At 36.6% G+C, this 21,645-nt stretch overlaps 1 protein-coding gene across 2 annotated transcripts in view; it reads left to right on the top strand.

The window, feature by feature from the left end:
- Window positions 1-21,645, top strand: part of SLC12A6 (solute carrier family 12 member 6) — an 88,045-nt gene that overhangs the window by 27,654 nt on the left and 38,746 nt on the right. For both annotated transcript variants that reach the window (XM_082618130.1, XM_082618131.1), the window contains exon 2: window positions 16,162-16,206. In XM_082618130.1, the coding sequence (XP_082474256.1) occupies window positions 16,162-16,206 (45 nt within the window). The remainder of the gene's footprint in view (window positions 1-16,161; window positions 16,207-21,645) is intronic.

The raw sequence follows: 21,645 nt of genomic DNA, 5'->3' as shown, positions 1-21,645 counted from the left end.
CTCCTCTAAAATGTAAGCACAATAAGAGCAGGAATATTTTCTCTTGTATACCTGCTGATCTTTTGTCAATGCCCAATGTCTAGAACACAGTCTTGCGCATGGTAAGCACACAGTACATAATTATTGAATAAAGGAATGAATATGATCATTTAATGGCCTGGAAGAGTCAAAGCCCAAAGCCCAAAATACAAATAGATTGAAAAAAAGTAAGCGACTTGGAGAATAGATTCAGGACACCTAACGTGGCTAATATAATTTACAGAAAAAGGAACAAATGGAAGAGAAGCAGTAATTAAATAAATAAATAAATTTTTCCTGAGCTAAAGAAAGAGTTCATTATGCAGATTGATGTTCCAGGAAAGATCTCAGTGTTGAAAAAAACACACCTAGGCTTATCCTGGTAAAGTTTTTGAACTCCAGGGATTCATTTTGGAGGCTTCCAGACAGAACATGGTATACCTATAAAGTATAAGGCTCACATCAGAATTCTAATCCACAACACTGGGAATTAGGAGACAGTGGAAGAGTATCCACAGATTACCAAGAGAAAAAGGCTATAATCAGAAATCCCTATTTCCAGTGAAGATATCATCCCCTCTACAAGGGGGAACTATATCATAAATGTAACTTTAGAGAGTGTATTACCTGCTTAACCTCTCTGAGAACATTTAAGAAAGGTTTTTAACCAAATAAAAATGAAAGGGATAGAAAAAGTGGAAAATGTCAGACTCTTTGGGAATATATAAATGCTAAGTAAGGACTCTAATCAAAAGGGACATACTTCAGGGAACAATTCAATAATATTTATGATGTAAAAGTACTAAATAAGTCAAAGCAAAACCTCAAAATTGTGGGAGGAAAAAGAGGTAAGAGCTTTCCAAATGGAGATGAGAGGAAAAAGTGCCAGTAAGCACATTTAAGCACATTAGTCATCAGGGAAATGCACATCAAAACCACAATGAGGTGCCACTTCACATCCACAAGGATGGTTCTGATTTTAAAAAATGGACAATAAAAAGTGTTGACAAGGATGTGGAAAAATTGAAACCCTTATATACTTATGGTGGGAACATAAAATGGTGCAACCACTTTGAAAAACAGTTTGGCAGTCCTTCAAGAAGTTAAATATAGAGTTACCATATGATCTTACAGTTCCACTTCCATTTTGAGTATAGGTATATACTCAAAATGAGAATATATGTCCACACAAGATATAGTACAGGAATGTTCATTGCAGCATTATCCATGATAGCCCCAATGATAGCAACAACCCAAATGTCCACTAAGTGATAAATAGATAAATAAAATGTGGTATATCCATATAATGGGGTATTATCTGGCAGTAAAAACAAATGAAATACAGATGCATTGCTACTATATAGAAGAACCTTGAAAACGTTATGCAAAATGAAAGAAGCCAGTCACAAAAGACCACATATGATTTCATTTATACGAAATGTCCAGAATAGGCAAATTTATGGAGACAAAAAAAGTAGATTCGTGGTCGCTGTGGACTGGGCAAGGTGGGAGTGAAATGGAGATTGACTGCTAATGGGTACAGGGATTCTTGGAAGGGGACAGGGGAACCAAAATGTAAAATTAGATTGTGGTGATAGTTGCACAACAATGTGAATATATTAAAAAACATTGAATTGAACACTTAAGTGGGTGAATTATATGGTATGTAAAGTGTACCTCAATAAAATGTTTTTAAATAAAGGGACTAAGTACTGGTACATGAAACAACTTGCATGAATCTCCAAGGCCTTAATGCTGAATGAAAGCAGCCAGTCTCAAAATAAAAGGTTACATACCGTAAGATTCCATATTTATATATATTTTTTAATTATAGAAGATCATTACACATTTACTAATAATCAAAACATATATATGTATGTGTTCATGTTTATGTTCACATACATACACACTAGAAACAGACTTTTTAAATTGCAGCATGTACGGTAGTTTCTATTTTAATTTCTCTGTATGTTTGAAAATCTAGAAAACGTTAAATTCAGCTTGCATTAAGCAGTTGTCCTTTTACCAATGACATAAAATCAGTAAAGACTCTTAAAATATCAGAAATGTTTACCATATCCTCTTAGTCCCCATAATGCAGAGCTTCAGCTTAATTCCTTAGCTCTGTAGCTCCTTAGAATTTGAATGTTTGGGTCAATTCCCTTCCCTTTTTGTTAAGGAGGTAGTCTATATGGTCAGGCCTTATTCTTCCAAAACCATCTTTTATTGTAAAATGACGAAAACATGAAATATGTTTGTCTACAGTGCATGAAAAATAATTTGGATCATCCATAAAGCCAAAGAAGGACGTCAGGTATCAACGATCTCTTGAATATTTACAACAATCCCCAAACAATCTTTTCTTCTTTGTCACTTCTTGGTGAGATTTTTCTATGATTTTTAACTGTGTGAGTACTGCCCTCTTCTGTCATTTATACTTTTCTTGGCTAATCAGTTTGTGGATTTGGTCTAAGAAACTGTCTTTATCTTTATACTGTGAGCTTTATTAAATCTGCTTTTTGCTATTATTCTTGCTATCTTCCAAGTGTTATAGACTGCATTAAAATCAAAATTATGTTCATCTCACGAGCTCTTCAACTTCCAGTGGATTTACTCCCATATATTTTAGAAGAGTTTTAACAAAACTTATTTGTTGAATTCATAGGTTTGTTAATTAAAAGACAATACAAGGCAGTATATACCCAACAGTTCAGAGGAAGATTAAACCTTCTAGAAGATTAAACCTCAGGGTGGGGCTAAGGAAGAAGAAGCATTTGAATTGGGCCTTTGAAAGATATAGCAGTCAGGTAAGTGGAGACCAAAGAGAGGGAAATTTTCAATGAAAAAGTGATACAAACAAAGATGCATGCGTCTAGAATCAAGGCTCAAAGCATTCCAGAGAGTGTGGAGCAGAGAGTTCATGACTAAAAACAGCAAATGATAAGGTTAGAGAGGAGTAAACTAGTGCTAGATTATAAAGGGACTTGAAAGCCAGGATTAGGTTTTTGGAGTTCATCCTATTAAGCCAGGGGATTCAAACAAGTAAACTGGGGATCTATTTATGGCTGTTTAAGCCATTAGCCTCTGCTACCACCACCATTACCACTACTACTCCCAGCCTGAAAACTGACAGTAGGAGCGGAGACAGAGCCTGCAAAGGCAACCCTTTCCTTTCCGTGGAGGGACTTGAATCAGTACTCCACACATGATGTCAGGATATATATAAACAAGAAGTGAGAATGATCGTCTCTTCACAAAATGCTTGGGCACTCCTGGCACTTTAACTTGGAGATCTTTGAAAGTGTTTATTTTTTAAACAATAAAGCAACCTGATAAAGGCAGAATTAATAGGGAGGAAAATGCAGGATTGTTTGACGATAGGAGAGTCGGTGGCAGGGAGGATAATTGACTATTTTAATGATACAAGCTGTGAAGAATGAGACTCTAAATGGTGGCGGGGCAATGGAAAGAAGAGATTGGTGTGGAAGCCACAATTGACTGGATTCGATGAATGAGAAGGGGGAAGAATCAAATGTTGGAAACATATATGCTGACTGGTTCTGCTTCTTATCTTACCCACTTATTAAGTCAATTTTTAAAATCTCCTTTCCTATCAATTAGGTATATATTATATATTAGGTACAATACATTTATTTATATATATGGTATTATAGACTAATATAACATTATATAGCATTACGTATTAGGTATAATATATACCTAATATTGTATACAGGTATATTATTAGGTGTATATTTCCTATGTTATCTCCAGAACTTCTCAATTAGCTATGTCCTCATTGTCAATCCCTCTGACTAGAGTGTCTCCCCTTGTCCATTTTCTCTCACCCATTCTGTTTTTTGATAAACTACCCATCCTTCAAGATTTAGCTCAGTTATCCCCTTGACACCATCCCTGATCACCACTTTATTTTGTTTAACTTCCTTTTTGATTCCCACAGTATTTGTACCTATACTATAACAATTATTTTTATTTTCATAATTATTTACATATTTCCTCTCGAAATTCTTGAGATCAAAGGGTTACTCTTTTGGTATCTGTAGTGCCTAGCACAGCACCTGACACAGAGTAGGCTTTCAGAGTATTGGTTGAACTAATACTAATAATAACAACCACCTAGAGACAGACCATGCTAGAGATGCGTGTTAGCACATGGAAAAACTACAGTGGCCTAGCAATGATCACGCCTGCTGTTCTCTGATAAATCTGGCATTCATTTCATTTGCATATTACACTCTTATTTTCTTACCTAAAATACCACTTTTATTTTTAGACTTCCACACAGAGAATTTTAGTTGTTTTTCATCTCCCTTAGACGTCAAGACTTTTCCTGATAGGACCCAACCCTTCCAAGACGATCCCAGACATGTGCCATGTTTGTTCCTCTCCTGTGATTTTGAGTTCTCCACGATTTTTAAGGTTCTTAACAGTTCTACTTAAAGCTCCTACCGCCTCAGTGCATGTTACTCTTCTCCTTTGGACGCTTGCAGCACTAAGGGCAACACCACAGGTTATCAGCTCTACCACCTTGGGCAAGTCATTTCCGTTTTCTGAGCTAGTTTCTTCGGGAACATGGGAATAATTCTTCCTCACAGGGTTGTTGTACAGGTTTGGTATGATGATAGTAGGAAGATTTCCCTAAATTGAGTCACTTAGAGACTATCTTTATAATCTTTCCATTTTTATGTATCATTTTTGCATTCTTTTTTTTCCTACACTGTCAGTGCTTTTCTGCTTTCCTTTATATAAGAAACTTTTTCACCAAATGAAATACCAGCAGTGCTTGCCACTCTATAAATAAAATACAAACTAAAAACAGATGTAATGTAAATGATTTTAATCTTGCTAGATACTATTGCCAAGCAGAGGCTCTGAGCCTGTGAAAAAAAAGAGATCATTGAGTTTTGAAGAGATGTTACAGATATTCTAGAACAGACATAAGAAAATTCTATTTGATAAACTACTTCAACTCCCAGGTAACAGGGTTAATGGTAGGGGTGTAGGGAGAAGGTGGAATCACATCCTGATAATCTAAAATCACAGTTATAAAAACCTACCAAGATGTTTAGAACAGATGATTTTAATAAACTTTTAGTGTAAAATTATGATAAATATTTATGAATGCTTGTGTTCTTACAGAAGTAATCAAAATATAAAAATAATGAAAGTGAAATAGTGTGGTTACTAAACGTTTTCAAATAGTAAAAATGAAACCATATTTACCATCCTAGGTAGGTGATCTTTATCTCTTCCTAATATCTCTACCCTTAAAGCCCTGAGTCTGTCCATAACTGCATTGGCTTTACTTTCTCATGCCCAGAGTGGGGGAGGGGTTCTTTTATAGTTTTTTTATTTAATTAATTAATTTATTTATTTTTGGCTGTGTTGGGTCTTCCTTGCTGCGCGCGGGCTTTCTCTAGTTGCGGCGAGTGGGGGCTGCTCTTTGTTGCAGTGCGTGGGCTTCTCATTGCGGTGGCTTCTCTTGTTACGGAGTGCAGATTCTAGGTGCACAGGCTTCAGTAGTTGTGGCACGAGGGCTCAGTAGTTGTGGCTCAGAGGCTCTTGAGTGCAGGCTCAGTAGTTGTGGTATGCAGGCTTAGTTGCTTTGTGGCATGTGGGATCTTCCCGGACCAGGGATTGAAACCATGTGCCCTGCATTGGCAGGCGGATTCTTAACCACTGCGCCACCAGGGAAGTCCCTCTTTCATAGTTTTTTATGTTGAATTTGACTCTTCCACCAGATTATGAGCGTCTTAATGTCAGGAAATATACTCATTCCTTTATTCCTCACAGTAGCTAACAGTTTTAGGTGTCTTTAAAACTTACTGAATTAAATTATTATTGTTTGTTTGCGTTGATGTCATTAATAAACTTGTACGGGGAATGTAGTACAGGCACTCTTGGGTAATTACTATTGTAATTATCTTATCTAAAAATCTCAAATCATGTGTTAATGCATATTTAGTCCAAACTACAAACGTATCAAGTTTTGAAATAAGTTGGGTGAATCAAAACGATTAATACCACATGCCCATACAATTTTAAGCCAGTGAACCCAAGGGTTCACCCGCATTACTTCTATATTTTCCTCAGTACTATTGTACAATTGCAAAATGTTTAAAGTTCCAAGAAATATCTCCAGCTACCTAAATTCTAATTTTTACCGTGATTATTTGCAGCACTACAATTTTTATTATTTCTCTTGAGGATCATTCCATGGCTCATCTCAGTTATCTTTATAGTTAAAATTTAATGCGTATCTACCGTCTCTAATCCTCACAGTAATTTTCTGTGGTGTAGTTTTATTCCTGTTCCATAGATAGTGAATTAAGGCTAAGAAATTATATCATTTTCCCAGAGTTACGTGAATAACATGTGGTAGAGCTGGGATCTCACCTGAGCTTTATCTGCTTCCAAATCCTGTGTTGTCTTTTCTTTATGCCTCGTGTTTTCTCCGGGACAGCTGCACAGCTATCACAGAGGGCCTTCTTTCACCACCTGCATTCCTCATCACCAGCACTGCTCTTCTCCCAGTCTTCCACAGCTCAGAAAATAGCATCTCTGTCCATCTAATTGCTTTGGAAAAAACTTTGACTCCTATCTTTCTCCTACCCCATATCCAGTCCATCAGCATACTAATCTTGTGAATCCTTCCATTGAAACATACCCAGCATCTAATCACTTCTCAGCACCTCCACTACCACTGAGCTGATCCACGCTACCATTATCTTTTCTGGGACCATTGTGAAAGCCTTCTAACTATTTTCTACCTCCTCACTTGCCTCCTGCAATCTATTCTCCAGACAGCAGTTATGTTATGTTACCATCCTAGGTAGGTGGTCATGTTAAAACATAAATCAAAACCTTCCAGTGGCTTTTTAGCTCACTCAAAAGAAAATGGTTAAGTCCCTACTATGTCCTACAAGGCCCTATATGATCTGTGCCCCTCCACCAACACACACATTCATCTCTTATCCCACATCTTATCACTTTTACCTTGCTCTTCTGTTTGGTAACTTAGCTTCCTTGCTGTTTATTGAACAGGCCAACATGTACCTGCTTCAGGGTCTTTGCACTAACTGTTCCCTCTGCCCGCAGTGTTCTTCCTACAGATATTTGTATGGCTAGAGGCCTCACTTCAAGTTTCTGGTCAAATTATCACATTAGCTGAGAGACCTTTTTTAGATTCGGTGTCTAAACTATAAATAGGCACACAAACCATGCCCCCACTAATCCTCTGTCTTCTTACTCTGCTTTTCTTTTTTTGTTTTATAACTCTTATTACTCTTAACACGTATGTTGTTTGTCTATTGTTTGTCTCTTCCCTACTAACATGTAATCTCTTTGATGGCAGGGATATTGTTACCACATTTCTAGTAATTAGAACAGTGTTTCACATGTAGAAGGTGCTCAAAAAATATTTGTTGAGTAAAAAAATGAAAAGAACTACAAATTTTAAAATAAAATGGACATTAGCTTCAAAGACTAACTCATGATCTCTCATTCCAGAAGATATCATCAACCTCTCAGCTTTCACCATCTTCACTACAGTCATGATCATATCTTTCTAAGATTTCTGCAGTAGACTCCTGCTTGTTTCCCCCATTTCCGCTCTCACTCCCTCCACAATCCACTCTTCAGCCAACAGTCTCCATCTTCTAAAAGGTTAATCAGACCTATCATGCTGCTATTGAAAACCTTCCAGCTATTTCATATCATTTTTAGGATAAACTTCACACTCTTTACCATGGTCTGCAATACTGCAAGATGTATCTGCTACCTAATTTGCTAACCTTTCTTTCTTTCTTTTCTTTAAAACTGCTTTCCTACTCACTGTGTTTTAGCCATGTTAATGTTTCCCAAACATGCCAAGCTTATTCCCATTCTAGGGCCTTTGTGTAGCTACTCTTAATGCCCTGATCAGTCTTTGTCCAGATCCTCACATGTTTGTCTCCTTTATATACAAGTCTCATCTTAAAGGTTACCTCCTCAGAAAGATCTTCCCTGTGTACCCAATCCAAAATAGCCTCTCCAAAAAGAAAAAAATAAATAAATAAACAAAATAGCCTCTCCATTCACTCTCCTTAATTTTGGACTAGTGTTATAAAGAAAATAATCTTGATTATTAATTTTCTTTTCTTTTTCTAAAATTAATTTTTATTGGCATATAGTTGATTGAAATATTGTTAGTTGCAGGTGTACAGCAAATTGAATCAATTATACATATACATATACCCACTGTTTGGATTCTTTTCCCATATAGGTCATTGCAGAGTATTGAGTAGAGTTACCTGTGCTATACAGTAGGTTCTTATTAGTTATTTATTTTATATATAGTAGTGTGTATATGTCAGTCCCAAGCCCCCAGTTTATCCCTCCCCCGCTTTCCCACTTGGTAACCTTAAGTTTGTGTTCTACATCTGACTCTATTTCTGTTTTGTAAATAAGTTCATTTTAATTTTCTTTTATACTTTATCTTCCCATGTCTGCGTGAGAATAGGACATTTGTCTTTTTTTACTTACTGCTCTATCCCTAGCACATAGAACAATGCCTGGGATTTATTAATCACTCAAATATTTGAACTGATGGATGGTTGAATGAATTTTTATAATAGTCATCTGGGGCCCTTCATAAATATGCAGAATCTCAGCCTCCTCCTATGAGATCAAGTCATTAGGGTTAGTTATGTGACCCAGGGATTTGTAGTTTAACAAATATTCTAGATGATTCTTTTGACTAGGCAAATCTGGAAAATACTGACTTAATGGGAGTATTACGGAGTGAATGAATGAGTAAATGGGAGTGATGGTTCCGGGAGTTCTCTTTTAACCTTAGTATATTGATATGAATTAGTTGAACATTTCCCAAAGTGTATACCATAGAACACTAATTACACAAGATGTTTGATGAAAAACAAGGTATCTCTTCTGATATATTTAGGAATGCTGAATATTATATTCTTTGGAGATTAGTTAGGTAGCCATTAGCATATTGGAGGGTCTGAGAAATTAAACATTATAGAAATCTACTTGACTATTAAATAGATTTGCCAAATTTACTTAACATTCCTGCTCCAAATCATTTTCTCCCCAAACCCCTATTAATAATAAGGAATATGCACCATACATGAAGTACAGTCCATGGTTCAGTGCTGCTACCCTGCTTATTCTCTCCATGGTTAGCTAGCTGTCTACACAAATCATTTACATGGCAGATAGTTTGGACTAAACTATAAATCCCAGCAGAAACTATCTTTTTTTGACAGATACTTCTAAATACCTTTTAAAAATTATATTTCTATTAAAAGTTCAAATAAGGATCTTTTGACTTTCCTTTATGGGGTAGGCTTGAAGCATAAATAACTAATGATTTAATAACTTTTTGTATGCAGTGCTTTACATTTCCATCTTATTGCTTAATTACTTTGCCTAAAATTGCCTGATTTTTTTCACCCATCTATTTACTTAAACCCAGTAACTCACATGTAAATTTTCTTAGGTCTGTCTAGTTTTATCGCAGTCAGTTCAAAATCTATGTAAAGAGGATAAGCTTTTCTGATTTTACCTTATTTCAACTTGTTTTCCCTCCTAAGTTTCCCACCAAAATTAAAACCTACTCATAATAGAGAGGCAGAATCTAATAAATGTGAATGTTAGAGTAATTGTCTTTGGTTCTATCTTTAATCATCTTTGCCTAATTCCGAGTCACAGTGGCTTCTTATGATGATGCTGCTTTGGTTTTTTTAAAGTTGGAGTCCAGAAAATTAGAAATGTGTTGAGACTGGTGATTTCAGGTATTTGGTATCTTTATTTCTTTCTTTTAAATTTTTATTTATTTATTTATTTATTGGTTGGTTGGTTGGTTGGTTGTGTTGGTTCTCCGTTGCTGCACGCGGGCTTTCTCTAGTTGTGGCTCGCAGCCTCTAGAGTGCAGGCTTAGTAGTTGTGGCGCACCGGCTTAGTTGCTCCACAGCATGTGGGATCTTTCCAGACCAGGGCTCAAATCCATGTCCCCTGCATTGGCAGGCGGATTCTTAACCACTGCACCACCAGGGAAGTCCTGGTATCTTTAAATAGTTTTTGTAGTATGTCTAGATAATATAGACAGTAGCATAATAAGCTAATTGTCCTGATGTATATGCCCTTGGTCATGCCTACTTCTTTTTCTAAATGTTTAGGCAACAGTTTCCACTATTGATTGCATTATTTTAATGAAATTACTGATCTATCTTTAATGAAGACTTAAACCTTTTACACTGAGTTTTAGATGCAAGATATAGGCTAGCTTTATTTGCTTCAAATTCTCTGCCAAGAATAGTAGATGAAGCGATTATGAAAGGAAATTCAGAAAAAGACTTGCTATGGGGAAACTAAGGGAGATAATAAGGCTCTTTAGAAAAACTTTTTATAGAGGCAGTTTTGCAAGTGAATACCACCCACAATCATTTTTTTCTCTCTGTGCTCCAAGGCACATGGCAAGAAATTAAATAAAATCTCTGTTCTTTACCGTTTGCCCAGGATAAACTAAATATAGTGAGCAAGTGCCCATTTTGTAAAACTACTATATCATTACTGTTACGAGGAAATAGTTTCAGTTCATTTTTCTGATGGCATTTACCTGTTGTGAAAAGGTGTATGTTTCTATTTTTAATTTGAACTACCGTTTTGCCTGTAGAGTATCACAGGCTTTTGTATATAATCTGGTTGTATTATGACCTAGGAGTGGCTTAATTTAGGAAGGCCATCAAAGGGTTAAAATAGTCACATTATGGATATTATCAGATATTTGTTGTTGACAAAATCACATTGTTCCCATTACAGGAAGTAATTTGGTTAAAACAAGTATCCTTTTGAGTAATATTTAGGACAACTCCCAGTATTAGGCAAACTTGGGTGTGCCCTCATTAGTGACACAGGCAGGAAAAATGTTAAATGGGAGAGTTCAGACAAAGGACAATAGAAAGGTGCCCAGACACATCTCAGAGCACTGTTATCATGTTGAATACACAATTTGGATTGCAGCCCAGAAACGCCCTTCAACTTAAACCCATTTACCAATTGTGATTTTTTTATGGGCATGGCTAGTTTCATCCTGGTGGGTTCATGAGCTTAAATTTGCCCTTGTTTCAGCTTTTACATGTATTAATGAAGCATTTATTTGCAGGTCCTTGAGGTTAGTCTTCATATAACCAAATAAGTATCAGGTAAAGATTGCCCTGCATTCCTTTAATTATAATAAATGAAAAAACTTGTGAGGAACTATACAGTAGACTTATTTCTACTCATCTCAAATACAGTCGTCCCTTGGAATCCGGGTGGGTTTGGTTCCAGGACCCCCACCACCCTTGAATACCAAAATCCGCAGATGCTCATATCCCTTATATAAAATGGCATAGTACAGTAGGCCCTCCAAATCCATGGATTCCACACCCCTGGAAACAGAGGACTGACTGTATAGGAGGGTGTTCAGGGAAGAGTCCTGGCTTGACTAGAAAATGCACATACATCATGTATGCACAGCTCAGAAGGCAAGGAAATATACAGTAAAGAAGGTGGTAATTCTGGGCTTCCCTGGTGGCGCAGTGGTTAAGAATCTGCCTGCCAATGCAGGGGACACGGGTTCGAGCCCTGGTCCGGGAAGATCCCACATTGCCGTGGAGCAACTAAGCACGTGCGCCACAACTACTGAGCCTGCGCTCTGGAGCCCGTGAGCCACAACTACTGAAGCCCACGCTCCTAGAGCCTGTGCTCCGCAACAAGAGAAGCCACCGCAATGAGAAGCCCGCGCACCGCAACTGGAGAAAAGGCCCCACGCAGTGATTAAGACCCAACGCAGCCAAAAATAAATAAATAAATAAAAAATTTAAAAAACAGTAGCCCTGAAAAAGTTATTAAAAGAAAAAAAAAAGAAGATGGTAATTCTTTTTAAGAAAAAATGTCACTTATATACCGCCCCCCTCTAAAATCATACCTATTCTGTCTGAGTTATCTGAGATGTTTTTCTTTTTTTTTTCATAGATACATTCCCTGGCAATTCCAGATAACTTGTTTTAGGCTATTGTACTTTATTTTAGAGCAAGAAAAATTAGAATTACAGAGTATTGAGAAACACGAACATAGGTTCTCAAACACGAAGACTGTTATCTCCAACCTTCCTCTTTTGTCAGTAGTGTGATATGTCTTTGGTCACTCATTAACCCAAGCATTCTTCTCAACTTTAGATGTTAAAATCCAAGGTTCTCAACTTTGTTCTGAAAGCACACCTGAGAGATAAAGGCATTCCCATTAGTGACAGTATCTGGGAATCAGAATCTTGAGAAGGGTATAGTTTTAGGGAGAATAGATGATGCTGATAACTCTTCTGCAACTTTGCCTTCGGAATCACTAAAGTAGATCTAGATGATGACCAAGTTTCTTCTGGTTCTGAAATTATATGATTCTTTCTGTACTCTTCCTTTCATGTTATTATGTACCTGTTTCTCTATAATGATAGGGCCCAATTTTCCCCCTACATGAGGGGGCAGAGAGAGAGAGAGAGAGAGAGAGAGAGAACGATCTAATACATTAACATGCTATAGAACTGTTAGTCCTACTTTTGTCTTATGTACAAGAACAACCCATATTCTTTATTTAGACAGGAAATAAAACTAGTTTAAATTAAAAACTGGGAATTCACTTTCCTAGTATGTTGGCGAAAATATCTTTTAAAAATTTGGAATTTCTCTTTTTTAAAACCAAATTAAGATGAAGAAAATCTTCTAAAAATATATCATTAAATGCTCACATAGCATTTAAAACTTTAGTTGTAGGAATCAGGTTTTTACCTTATTTCTTCCACTATAATATAGACTATATACATCAGAAATCAGAATTTGTTTAGTATTCTGATTGGTTCTTTCTGTCTGGGATGCTTAAAGTGTTAGATTTAATTATATATATTTATATATTTTATATTTAGAAACACCACGGAAAATGTTATTTGGATTTTGTTTCAAATAGTAATTTTTAATCTTTTTTATATCTTGGACCTCTTTGGCAGTCTTTAAACCTGCTTAAAGCTAGCAGCCCCTCTAATAACTACCATAATTTCAAAGTAGTGTGGAACCTAAAAGATATTATGAGATATATGCAACAACTATAATGTGATAGGAAAATATCAGATATTTGTTGTTGACAAAATCACTGGTACTTTTATGTAATTTGTTGCCTACATCATATTTGGAGAAAATACTAAACTTCAATTAGAGGTTAGTGAAAATGAGGATGTAATTTTTTCCGCGTTGTTCATAGACCCCCAGTCTAAAATTATTTTTATTCCTTAAACGCATTCAAGGAATCCAGATGTAATCCTCAGTATCTCAAGAGATCTACTCTTTTAAAAAAAAATTATTTATTTATTCATTTATTTTTGGCTGCGTTGGGTCTTTGTTACTGCGCGTGGGCTTTCTCTAGTTGCGGCGAGTGGGGGCCACTCTTCGTTGCAGTGCGTGGGCTTCTCATTACGGTGGTTTCTCTTGTTGAGGAGCACAGGCTCTAGGCACGCGGGTTTCAGTAGTTGTGGCACACGGTCTCAGTGGTTGTGGTTCACGGGCTCTAGGGCACAGTCTCAGTAGTTGTGGCGCACAGACTTAGCTGCTCCATGGCATGTGAGATCTTCCCGGACCAGGGCTTGAACCCGTGTCCCCTGCATTGGCAGGTGGATTCTTAACCACTGCGCCACCAGGGAAGCCCGAGATTTACTCTTTGAGGAAAGTGCAGCTCAGAGTCTTTTCCATATTTAGCCCTTAATGCTTTCCAAGCCTTTAAAATAAGCAAGAGATTGGTCGTTAAGTGGCGACTGTCAGTATCTCCTGGATTAGGAACTTGTTTTATTGTCACTAATTTTATTATAGATTACTGAAGAAAGAGATATTTATAAAAGCCAGTTTAGTCATTTTATCTGAAAGTCAAATCAGAACATATCTGCTAGTAGTAATGAGTGCTTTCCTTATGTCTTGACTTGGAACTGCTATGGCCACATGTTCCTTTGTCATTAAAAAGAAAATGTAATTCATGTCATAGGCCCTGAATCATCCTTCTACTTTATGGAACTAATATTGCTTGGCCAAATTTATGTGATTATTTGTTTAACTTTTTATTGTAATAAAATATATATAACACAAAATTTGCCATTTTAACCATTTTTTAGTGCACAATTCAGTGACTAATTATATTCACAATGTTGTACAACCATTACCACTGTTTCCAAAATTTCTCATCACCCCAAACAGAAACTCTGTTCTCTGTTGACCTAAATAAAGAGGTAAACTGAGGCAAGCTGGAAAAGATGAATTTATTCAGGAATAGCAGAGGAATTGCAATTTGGGACAAGCAAACTGTAGCAAGCTACAGGTGAGTCCGGTGAAAGTTTGGGGTAGGTTGTATTTATGGGCAGGGAATGTAAAGAGGGGAGAGTTCAGTTTGAGTCAGTTAAAATCAAAAACAAACAGAGACTAGCCTTGAAAACTTCCTGAGCAGACAGAATCAGTCTCGTCACACAAACAAAGCTCAATTCAGCCCACTTTGTGAGACTAACCCAACCTGGGCCATCTCTTGTTCATGCTTCTGGCAAAACTTAGCAAGTTTGATATGAGGCAACCTCTGATCAACCCCCCATCATCTGAGAAGATTTTGTTTCTATAAATCAGGCATTTATGGGAAATCAGCCTCTTAGTTCAGTTTTGTCTTCCTGAGGGCACATGGATGAGACTCTCCATTTTATATCCTCCAGTTCTATTTTAGAGGTTTCTTTACAGCTTATTAAGTAATAACATCCCACTCCCCATTCCCCCCCCACACACTCCCCAGCCCCCGGTAACCTCTAACCTACTTTCTGTCTCTATAAGTTTGCCAATTTGCCTTTTCTAGGTATTTCATATAAATGGAATCATACAGTATTTGTTCTGCTTCTGGCTTATTTTCTGTAGTGTGATATTTTCATGGTTTATGCATGTTGTAGCATGTATCCGAACTTGATTCCTTTTTATGGCTGAATAATATCCCATTGTATGTATATATAGATTTTCTTCGACTTACAGTAGGGTTACGTCCTGATAAACCCTTCCTAAATTGAAAATATTAAGTCGAAGTGCATTTACTACACGTAACCTACTGAACATCATAGCTTAGTCTAGCCTACCTTGAACGTGCTCAGAACACTTACATTAGCCTACAGTTGGGCAAAGTCATCTAACACAAAGACTATTTTATAACAAAGTGTTGAATATCTCATGTAATTTATTGAATACTGAAAGTAGAGAACAGAATGGTGGTATGGGTACAGAACGGTTGTAATGGTTGTTTATTCTCCTGATTGCCTGGCTGACTGGGAGCTGTGGCTCGCTTCGCTGCCCAGCATCACAAGAGAGTATTGTACTGCAAATCACTAACCTAGGAAAAGATGAAAATTCAAAATCCAGGGACTTCCCTGGCGGTCCAGTGATTAAGACTGCGCTTCCACTGCAGGGTGCAAGGGTCCGATCCCTGGTTGGAGAAGTGAGATACCGCATGCTGTGCAGCACAGCCAAAAAAAAAAAAAAAAGTATATATGTGTATACATATGTGTATATATATATGTATACATATATATGTGTATATATACACACATATATATGTGTGTATATATTCACAATCCAAAGTACGGTTTCAACTGAATGCATATTGCTTTTGTACCATCATAAAACCGAAAAATCTTAAGTCAAACCATCATAAGTCAGAGACCATCTGTACCACATTTTGTTTATCCATTCATCTTTGGAGGACACTTGGATTATTTCCACCTTTTGACTATTGTGAATAATGCTGCTGTAGACATTGTTGTACAAGTATCTGAGTCCCTGTTAGCAATTCTTTTGGGTGTATACCATGGGTCACATGATAATTCTGTTGTTTAATTTTTTGAGGAAGCTGTGGAATTATTTTTTATAATAGTTCTATTTTTAATATCCTTATATTAATGTTTCTTGAGCATCATAAAAAAATTTTTTTTGCTTATTTCCTTGGTTGACTTTTGTTGCTGATTTTTAAGAAATTATTTGTTTTGGTCATTCATTTTTCTTTTCTTTTCAATTGTTTGTTTTTCAGACCCGAGTCAGAACTCCATCACAGGGGAACACAGCCAGCTGTTAGGTATAGTATTCCTGTGGGAACTGACTCTCTCTAAAGTCACCCTTTTCCTGCTTATACTAAGTGACATTACTCCCTTCTCTAATTCTATTTTCTGTACCCATTTTCTACTTTTCACTCCTCAGCTTTTTTTCTTGCTGTTTCTATTCCCAACTTGGTAAGTTTTAGGAATCTACTTCTGCAGTTGATTGTGAAGACTCAATTTAGTTACATTAAAAAGTAATTTTACATGGTCTATGGTTTAAAAAAAGGACTGTAAGAGTTAGAGCTTCTTTTTTCCAGATAATTTTGAAAAGAAGATATAATATTCTATAATATCTTATGATCACCTTCATTTTCATTCCTGAAAGTACTTCATAAACAGCATAACATTCAGCGAGCCAAAGAAATTGATGTTCCAGTCCTTATCTGTGAAATAAATTATGGAAATGTGAATTGATTTCTTCTAGGTATCATTTATTTAAATTGCACTAAGCTTGTAATTTGACAAGAATTCCACATTTCAGAACTGATGAGTTTTTTAAATATAAAAATAAAACATACTCTGGTGAGGAATTCAGACAATACAAAAAGTACATATAAAAAAAAGGAAAGGTCTTCTAAAGTATGTCTTCTCCCCACGACCTCACTTCTACTCCCCCAAGGTACTTGCTATTGACACTTTCTTGTGAATTCTTACAGAAATTTTTTATTACACATTTTTATATTATATACTATGACTATCTTTCTTTTTCTATCAGTGGAGTTATACTATACAGACTGTTCTGTGATTTCCTTTTTTTCACTTAATATTTTATCTTGGACATCCCATATCAGTACATAAAGATTTGCCTCATGTCTTTGTAGTAGAATAGAATTTCATTTATTCCTACACTGTAATTTTTTTTTTTTTTTTTTTTTTTTTTTTTTTTTGTGGTACGCGGGCCTCTCGCTGCTGTGGCCTCTCCAGTTGGGGAGCACAGGCTCCGGACGCACAGGCCCAGCGGCCATGGCTCACGGGCCCAGCCGCTCCACGGCATGTGGGATTTTCCCGGACCGGGGCACGAACCCGCGTCCCCTGCATCGGCAGGCGGACTCCCAACCACCGCGCCACCAGGGAAGCCCTACACTGTAATTTTATTCATGAGCATTTAAGTTATTTCAAGGTGTTTTACTGTTACAAATTATGTTGCAATGAATATCTTGTGCATATATCCTTGCATTCTCATTGCCAGTATATTTTTAGGATAAATTCCTAACAGTGGGATTCCCCGGTCAAAAGATATATATATATTTTCAAGAAGATATATCAACTTATACCCACCAATGAAGAATGTGGAAGCATATGCAGCTCCCTATCATCAAAAGTAGATATTATCATCTTAAAATTTTTTCTTTAACTAGTAGGTGAAAAAGGCGTCTCTAGTTCTTATTTGTACCTCTTTAATTATGAGTGAATTAAGTACTTTTAAATATATTAACAGCTATTTTATGTGTCTGTCTTTTGATTTGAAGTTTACTTTGATTTATGCATTGTTGAACTTTTGATGGTTAGAATATATGCAAAGCAGCTGTGGGAAATATAAGGTATCAAAAAGTCCAAAATAGAGAAAGTACTTGACTTGTTTGCTTATTATAGGTTCAGAGTATTAGTTGAAGAAACTGGGATACTCCTTTTTTGCTCTTTCTATGTTAAGGAATTAAGTTTCTGGTCTTAATTCTCATTCCTTTGAGTGAGTTTATGTGATGGAACACTGACACCTTAGGCACTCAATAAATATTTGTTAAGTAAATGGTTTGACATGAACATGTAGCTAGAATTGTGATCACCAGGGTCTTAGCTTTGTGGTATTGAGGCTGTCACTATTCTCTTTTTTATATTTTTATATTGGATAGTTTATTTAAACTGTTCAAAATTCATCTTCTCTGTATAAAAATTTCATTTTGGACCAGGAATGGTTAAGATTTCATCGAAGGATTTTGGTAGATTTCCCCCTAAACTGTTAAAATGCTTCTGTCACTGATACATGCCTGATAGGTAGAGATGTTTGGAGGGTGGCTCATAGTCTGAGCAGGAACACGTGTGTAATGGAGGGAGGGAAGGACTTAGTTAATGAAATGGACAGTCAGTGGAGTTGGTACTGTTCCAGTGTTACTAAGCTGGGTTTTGTTTCCAATTAAGCACTTGTAGTAAAATATAGTAGATTAACTAATTGTAGGCAAAAAGAAATAGTATGTGATCGTGAAGAATTCTCTCAGTCAGTATTAGTTAAAAACCCTAGTATTTACAAAGAGACTACTCCAGACATTAATCTCATTTGGCAACCTACAATTGCATTCAATTTTAAATAAACCTGGGTATTTATCCAGTTTAGGTAAGTTCATCCTGCTACCCTGTCTGTCTCCTAGGTTCATTAAGTTAAATTATATTCTTTTTTCTCATGCTGTTAATAACTGCCATCCTCTGTCTCCCATCCTAAGTACATTTAACTACAGCCTCAAAATCCTTACTGGTTTATTTTTATTTTATTTTTTAGTTAATTTATTTATTTTTGGCCACGCCACGCTGCTTGCAGGATCTTAGTTCCCCCACCAGGGGTTGAACCCATGCCCTCAGCAATGAACGTGAGGAGTCCTAACCACTGGACCTCCAGGGAATTCCCCTTACTGGTTTATTTTTTAAAATATGGAGTTTGCAAAAGAGTGAAAGATAATTTTTGTTATATTTTCTAATCATCTTATAGTTCCTCAGAAAAAGCTTTGGTAGCTTGAATTAAAATCTTGCCAGATTCTGTAAAAACCTCATTTAGGATAATTTGGCTCAGTAGTGGAAAAACTGCTTCAGTTGCCTTGCCTGCTGAAGGGAGTTTATAATAGGATCTTTTAAACCTTCTAAATGCTTTTCTTTTCCTGTCAGCAGAGTGAAGTTATTTTAATATATCTACTGTTCCCACTGACTCATCAGATCTCTTGCAAAACTCAGGGTCAGGCTGAGGAGATGTATAGAAGGGTGAAACTCAGTCATGATAAAGAATTAAGCTGTAGGCTTATGATTTATGAACTTTTATGTGTGTACGTGTGTATAATTTTCAATTTAAAACATTTTAGAAAGCAAGCAAGCAAATGAACAGTGGGTCCTGGCCTTTTTACAATTTTTACCAAACATTCAAGGAAAAATCATTTCACTCTTGACAGTTTCTCTCAAGGAACAGAAAAACAAGAAAACACTCCCCAACTCAGTTTGAGACTTGCATAACCTTGATACCAAAACTTAACAATGACAGTATGAGAATAGTATAGGCAAATTTTACTTATGAACACAGATACAAATATCCTAAATGAAATATTTGCAATTTGAATCAAGCAATATGCAGTTGACCCTTACAATGTGGGTTTGAACTTCACTGGTCCTCTTATACTTGTATTTTTTTCAATAGTAAATCCTACAGTACTGTACAGTCCCTGGTTGGTTGAACCTGTGGATGTAGAGGAGGAACCTCAGATACGGAGGGTCAACTATAAGTTATACTTCAATTAACCCCCAGCATTATTCAGGAGTCAACTGTATTTTTAAAAATTACTCCTGTGACCAGTTGGGTTTCTGCTAAAAATACATGGTTGGTTTATCATTAAAAATCAATTTATATAATTTAGTATATTAACATATTGAAGGAAAAACATCATATAATTATCTTAATAGATGCAGAAAAAGGATTTGATTTGAAACATATCCAGTATTTAAATTCATGAGTTCATAAAAAACTGGTCACCATTGGAGTATTCTAGTGAACCAATTTATTATTCTGAGAATCAGTCTAAAAGGAAAGAATGAAGTATTTATCTTGTCTTTAACTATACCAATGGGTAACCAAATAGTAAATTAGAGGGAATGTCTCTTTATAAAAATATTTCAGCTAATAAATTAAGGAAGAATAACAGAATATCACCATTTTGTAACCCCCCATAAATTAATGAATCTAGGCATTAATCATCAACAGTTGCTAGCATCTCAAAAAGAAAGACAACCTGATGACATGTACCTCCTGATGGAAGATCAAAATACCACTTTGAAGGTGTTTTCCTCCCTCCCCCATAAAAATACTGAATGTGGTTAAGCCTCTAGACCCAATTACCAATTTATAGGAAATAGAAGAAAACAGAGCAACATGTTAAACAACATTACATGGATGCTCATTAAAATGGAGACCATCAGAAACTTTACTGAACACATGACATAGGTTCTTCAACAAATAAATTGCCAAGAAAAAGAGAAAGCAGTAGACTTAATTGAGAGATACAGCAACCAGTTGTAACATGTGCCTCTTACTTGGCTTTTTTTTTTAATATATATATTTATTTATTTTTGGTTGCATTGGGTTTTTGTTGCTGCACGTGGGCTTTCTCTAGTTGCGGCGAGCGGGGCTACTGTTCATTGCAGTACGTGGGCTTCTCATTGCGGTGGCTTCTCTTGTTGCAGAGCATGGGCTCTAGGCACGCGGGCTTCAGTAGTTGTGGCACGTGGGCTCAGTAGTTGTGGGTCACGGGCTCTAGAGCACAGGCTCAGCAGTTGTGGCGCACGGGCTTAGCTGCTCCGTGGCATGTGAGATCTTCCCGGACCAGGGCTTGAACCTGTGTCCCCTGCATTGGCGGGATTCTTAACCACTGTGCCACCAGGGTAGCCCTCTTATTTGGCTTTTGGTTCAAACTAAGAATCAAAAACATAATTTATAACATTTGAGACAACCTTTCATGTTCACTTAGTCACATAGTTCAGACCCAAACCTGTGCCAAAGGAGATTAAGTACACTTACTGCTCTTGTTCTGCCTAGCTCAGACCAACAAAGGCCATTAGACAAGCTCAGGAGTCTAAGGGAGGAATCTGAGGTTTATCTTAGCTAAGCCCAAGTTGTAGCGTAAGTGGTAATTGAAAAAAAGCAACATTATAGAAATAATAGCACCACAACAATAAAATGCTTATAAAGAGCAAGACATTTAGTATACCCTTTTTCAGCTTGCAAACAAAGGATGCCATAGCAAATGGAAATCTGAAATTTTCAATAGAGCCAGTGGCACTCCTATCAGTTTTTGTTTGAATTGTACAGTGAAACACCAGTAAGTTTCCCAATAATATCAGCATTATGTGGTTGGTAAAATGAGAAAAAAAAGGAGCACAGTAGTGATCTGGTGGGCTGTTTAATTCAAAGCATTACTGGGCCAGTCTCAGTAGGTATCCTCCACAGGAATCTTAGGATTCTGGATAATTCTAAAACAGCCCTAGGATATGGGTTTGGTTTTGAGTTCTTGCAGAGTAAAGGTTATTTGCTATTCAGAAACCAGAATTTCCATTCCACTTGGGATTTCCTGGGGTCAGAGTAGTGACCCAGACTTCTGAAAGCTGTGCATCGGAAGCAGCATGATTTCCAAGATATTCAGACCAAGAATTGATCCATGCCTTTCTGATGA

Source organism: Mesoplodon mirus (genome assembly GCF_964341445.2).
Source record: "Mesoplodon mirus genome assembly, chromosome: 4".
NCBI classification, from domain to species: Eukaryota; Metazoa; Chordata; class Mammalia; order Artiodactyla; family Ziphiidae; genus Mesoplodon; species Mesoplodon mirus.
This window is presented reverse-complemented; position numbering and strand designations above follow the sequence as displayed.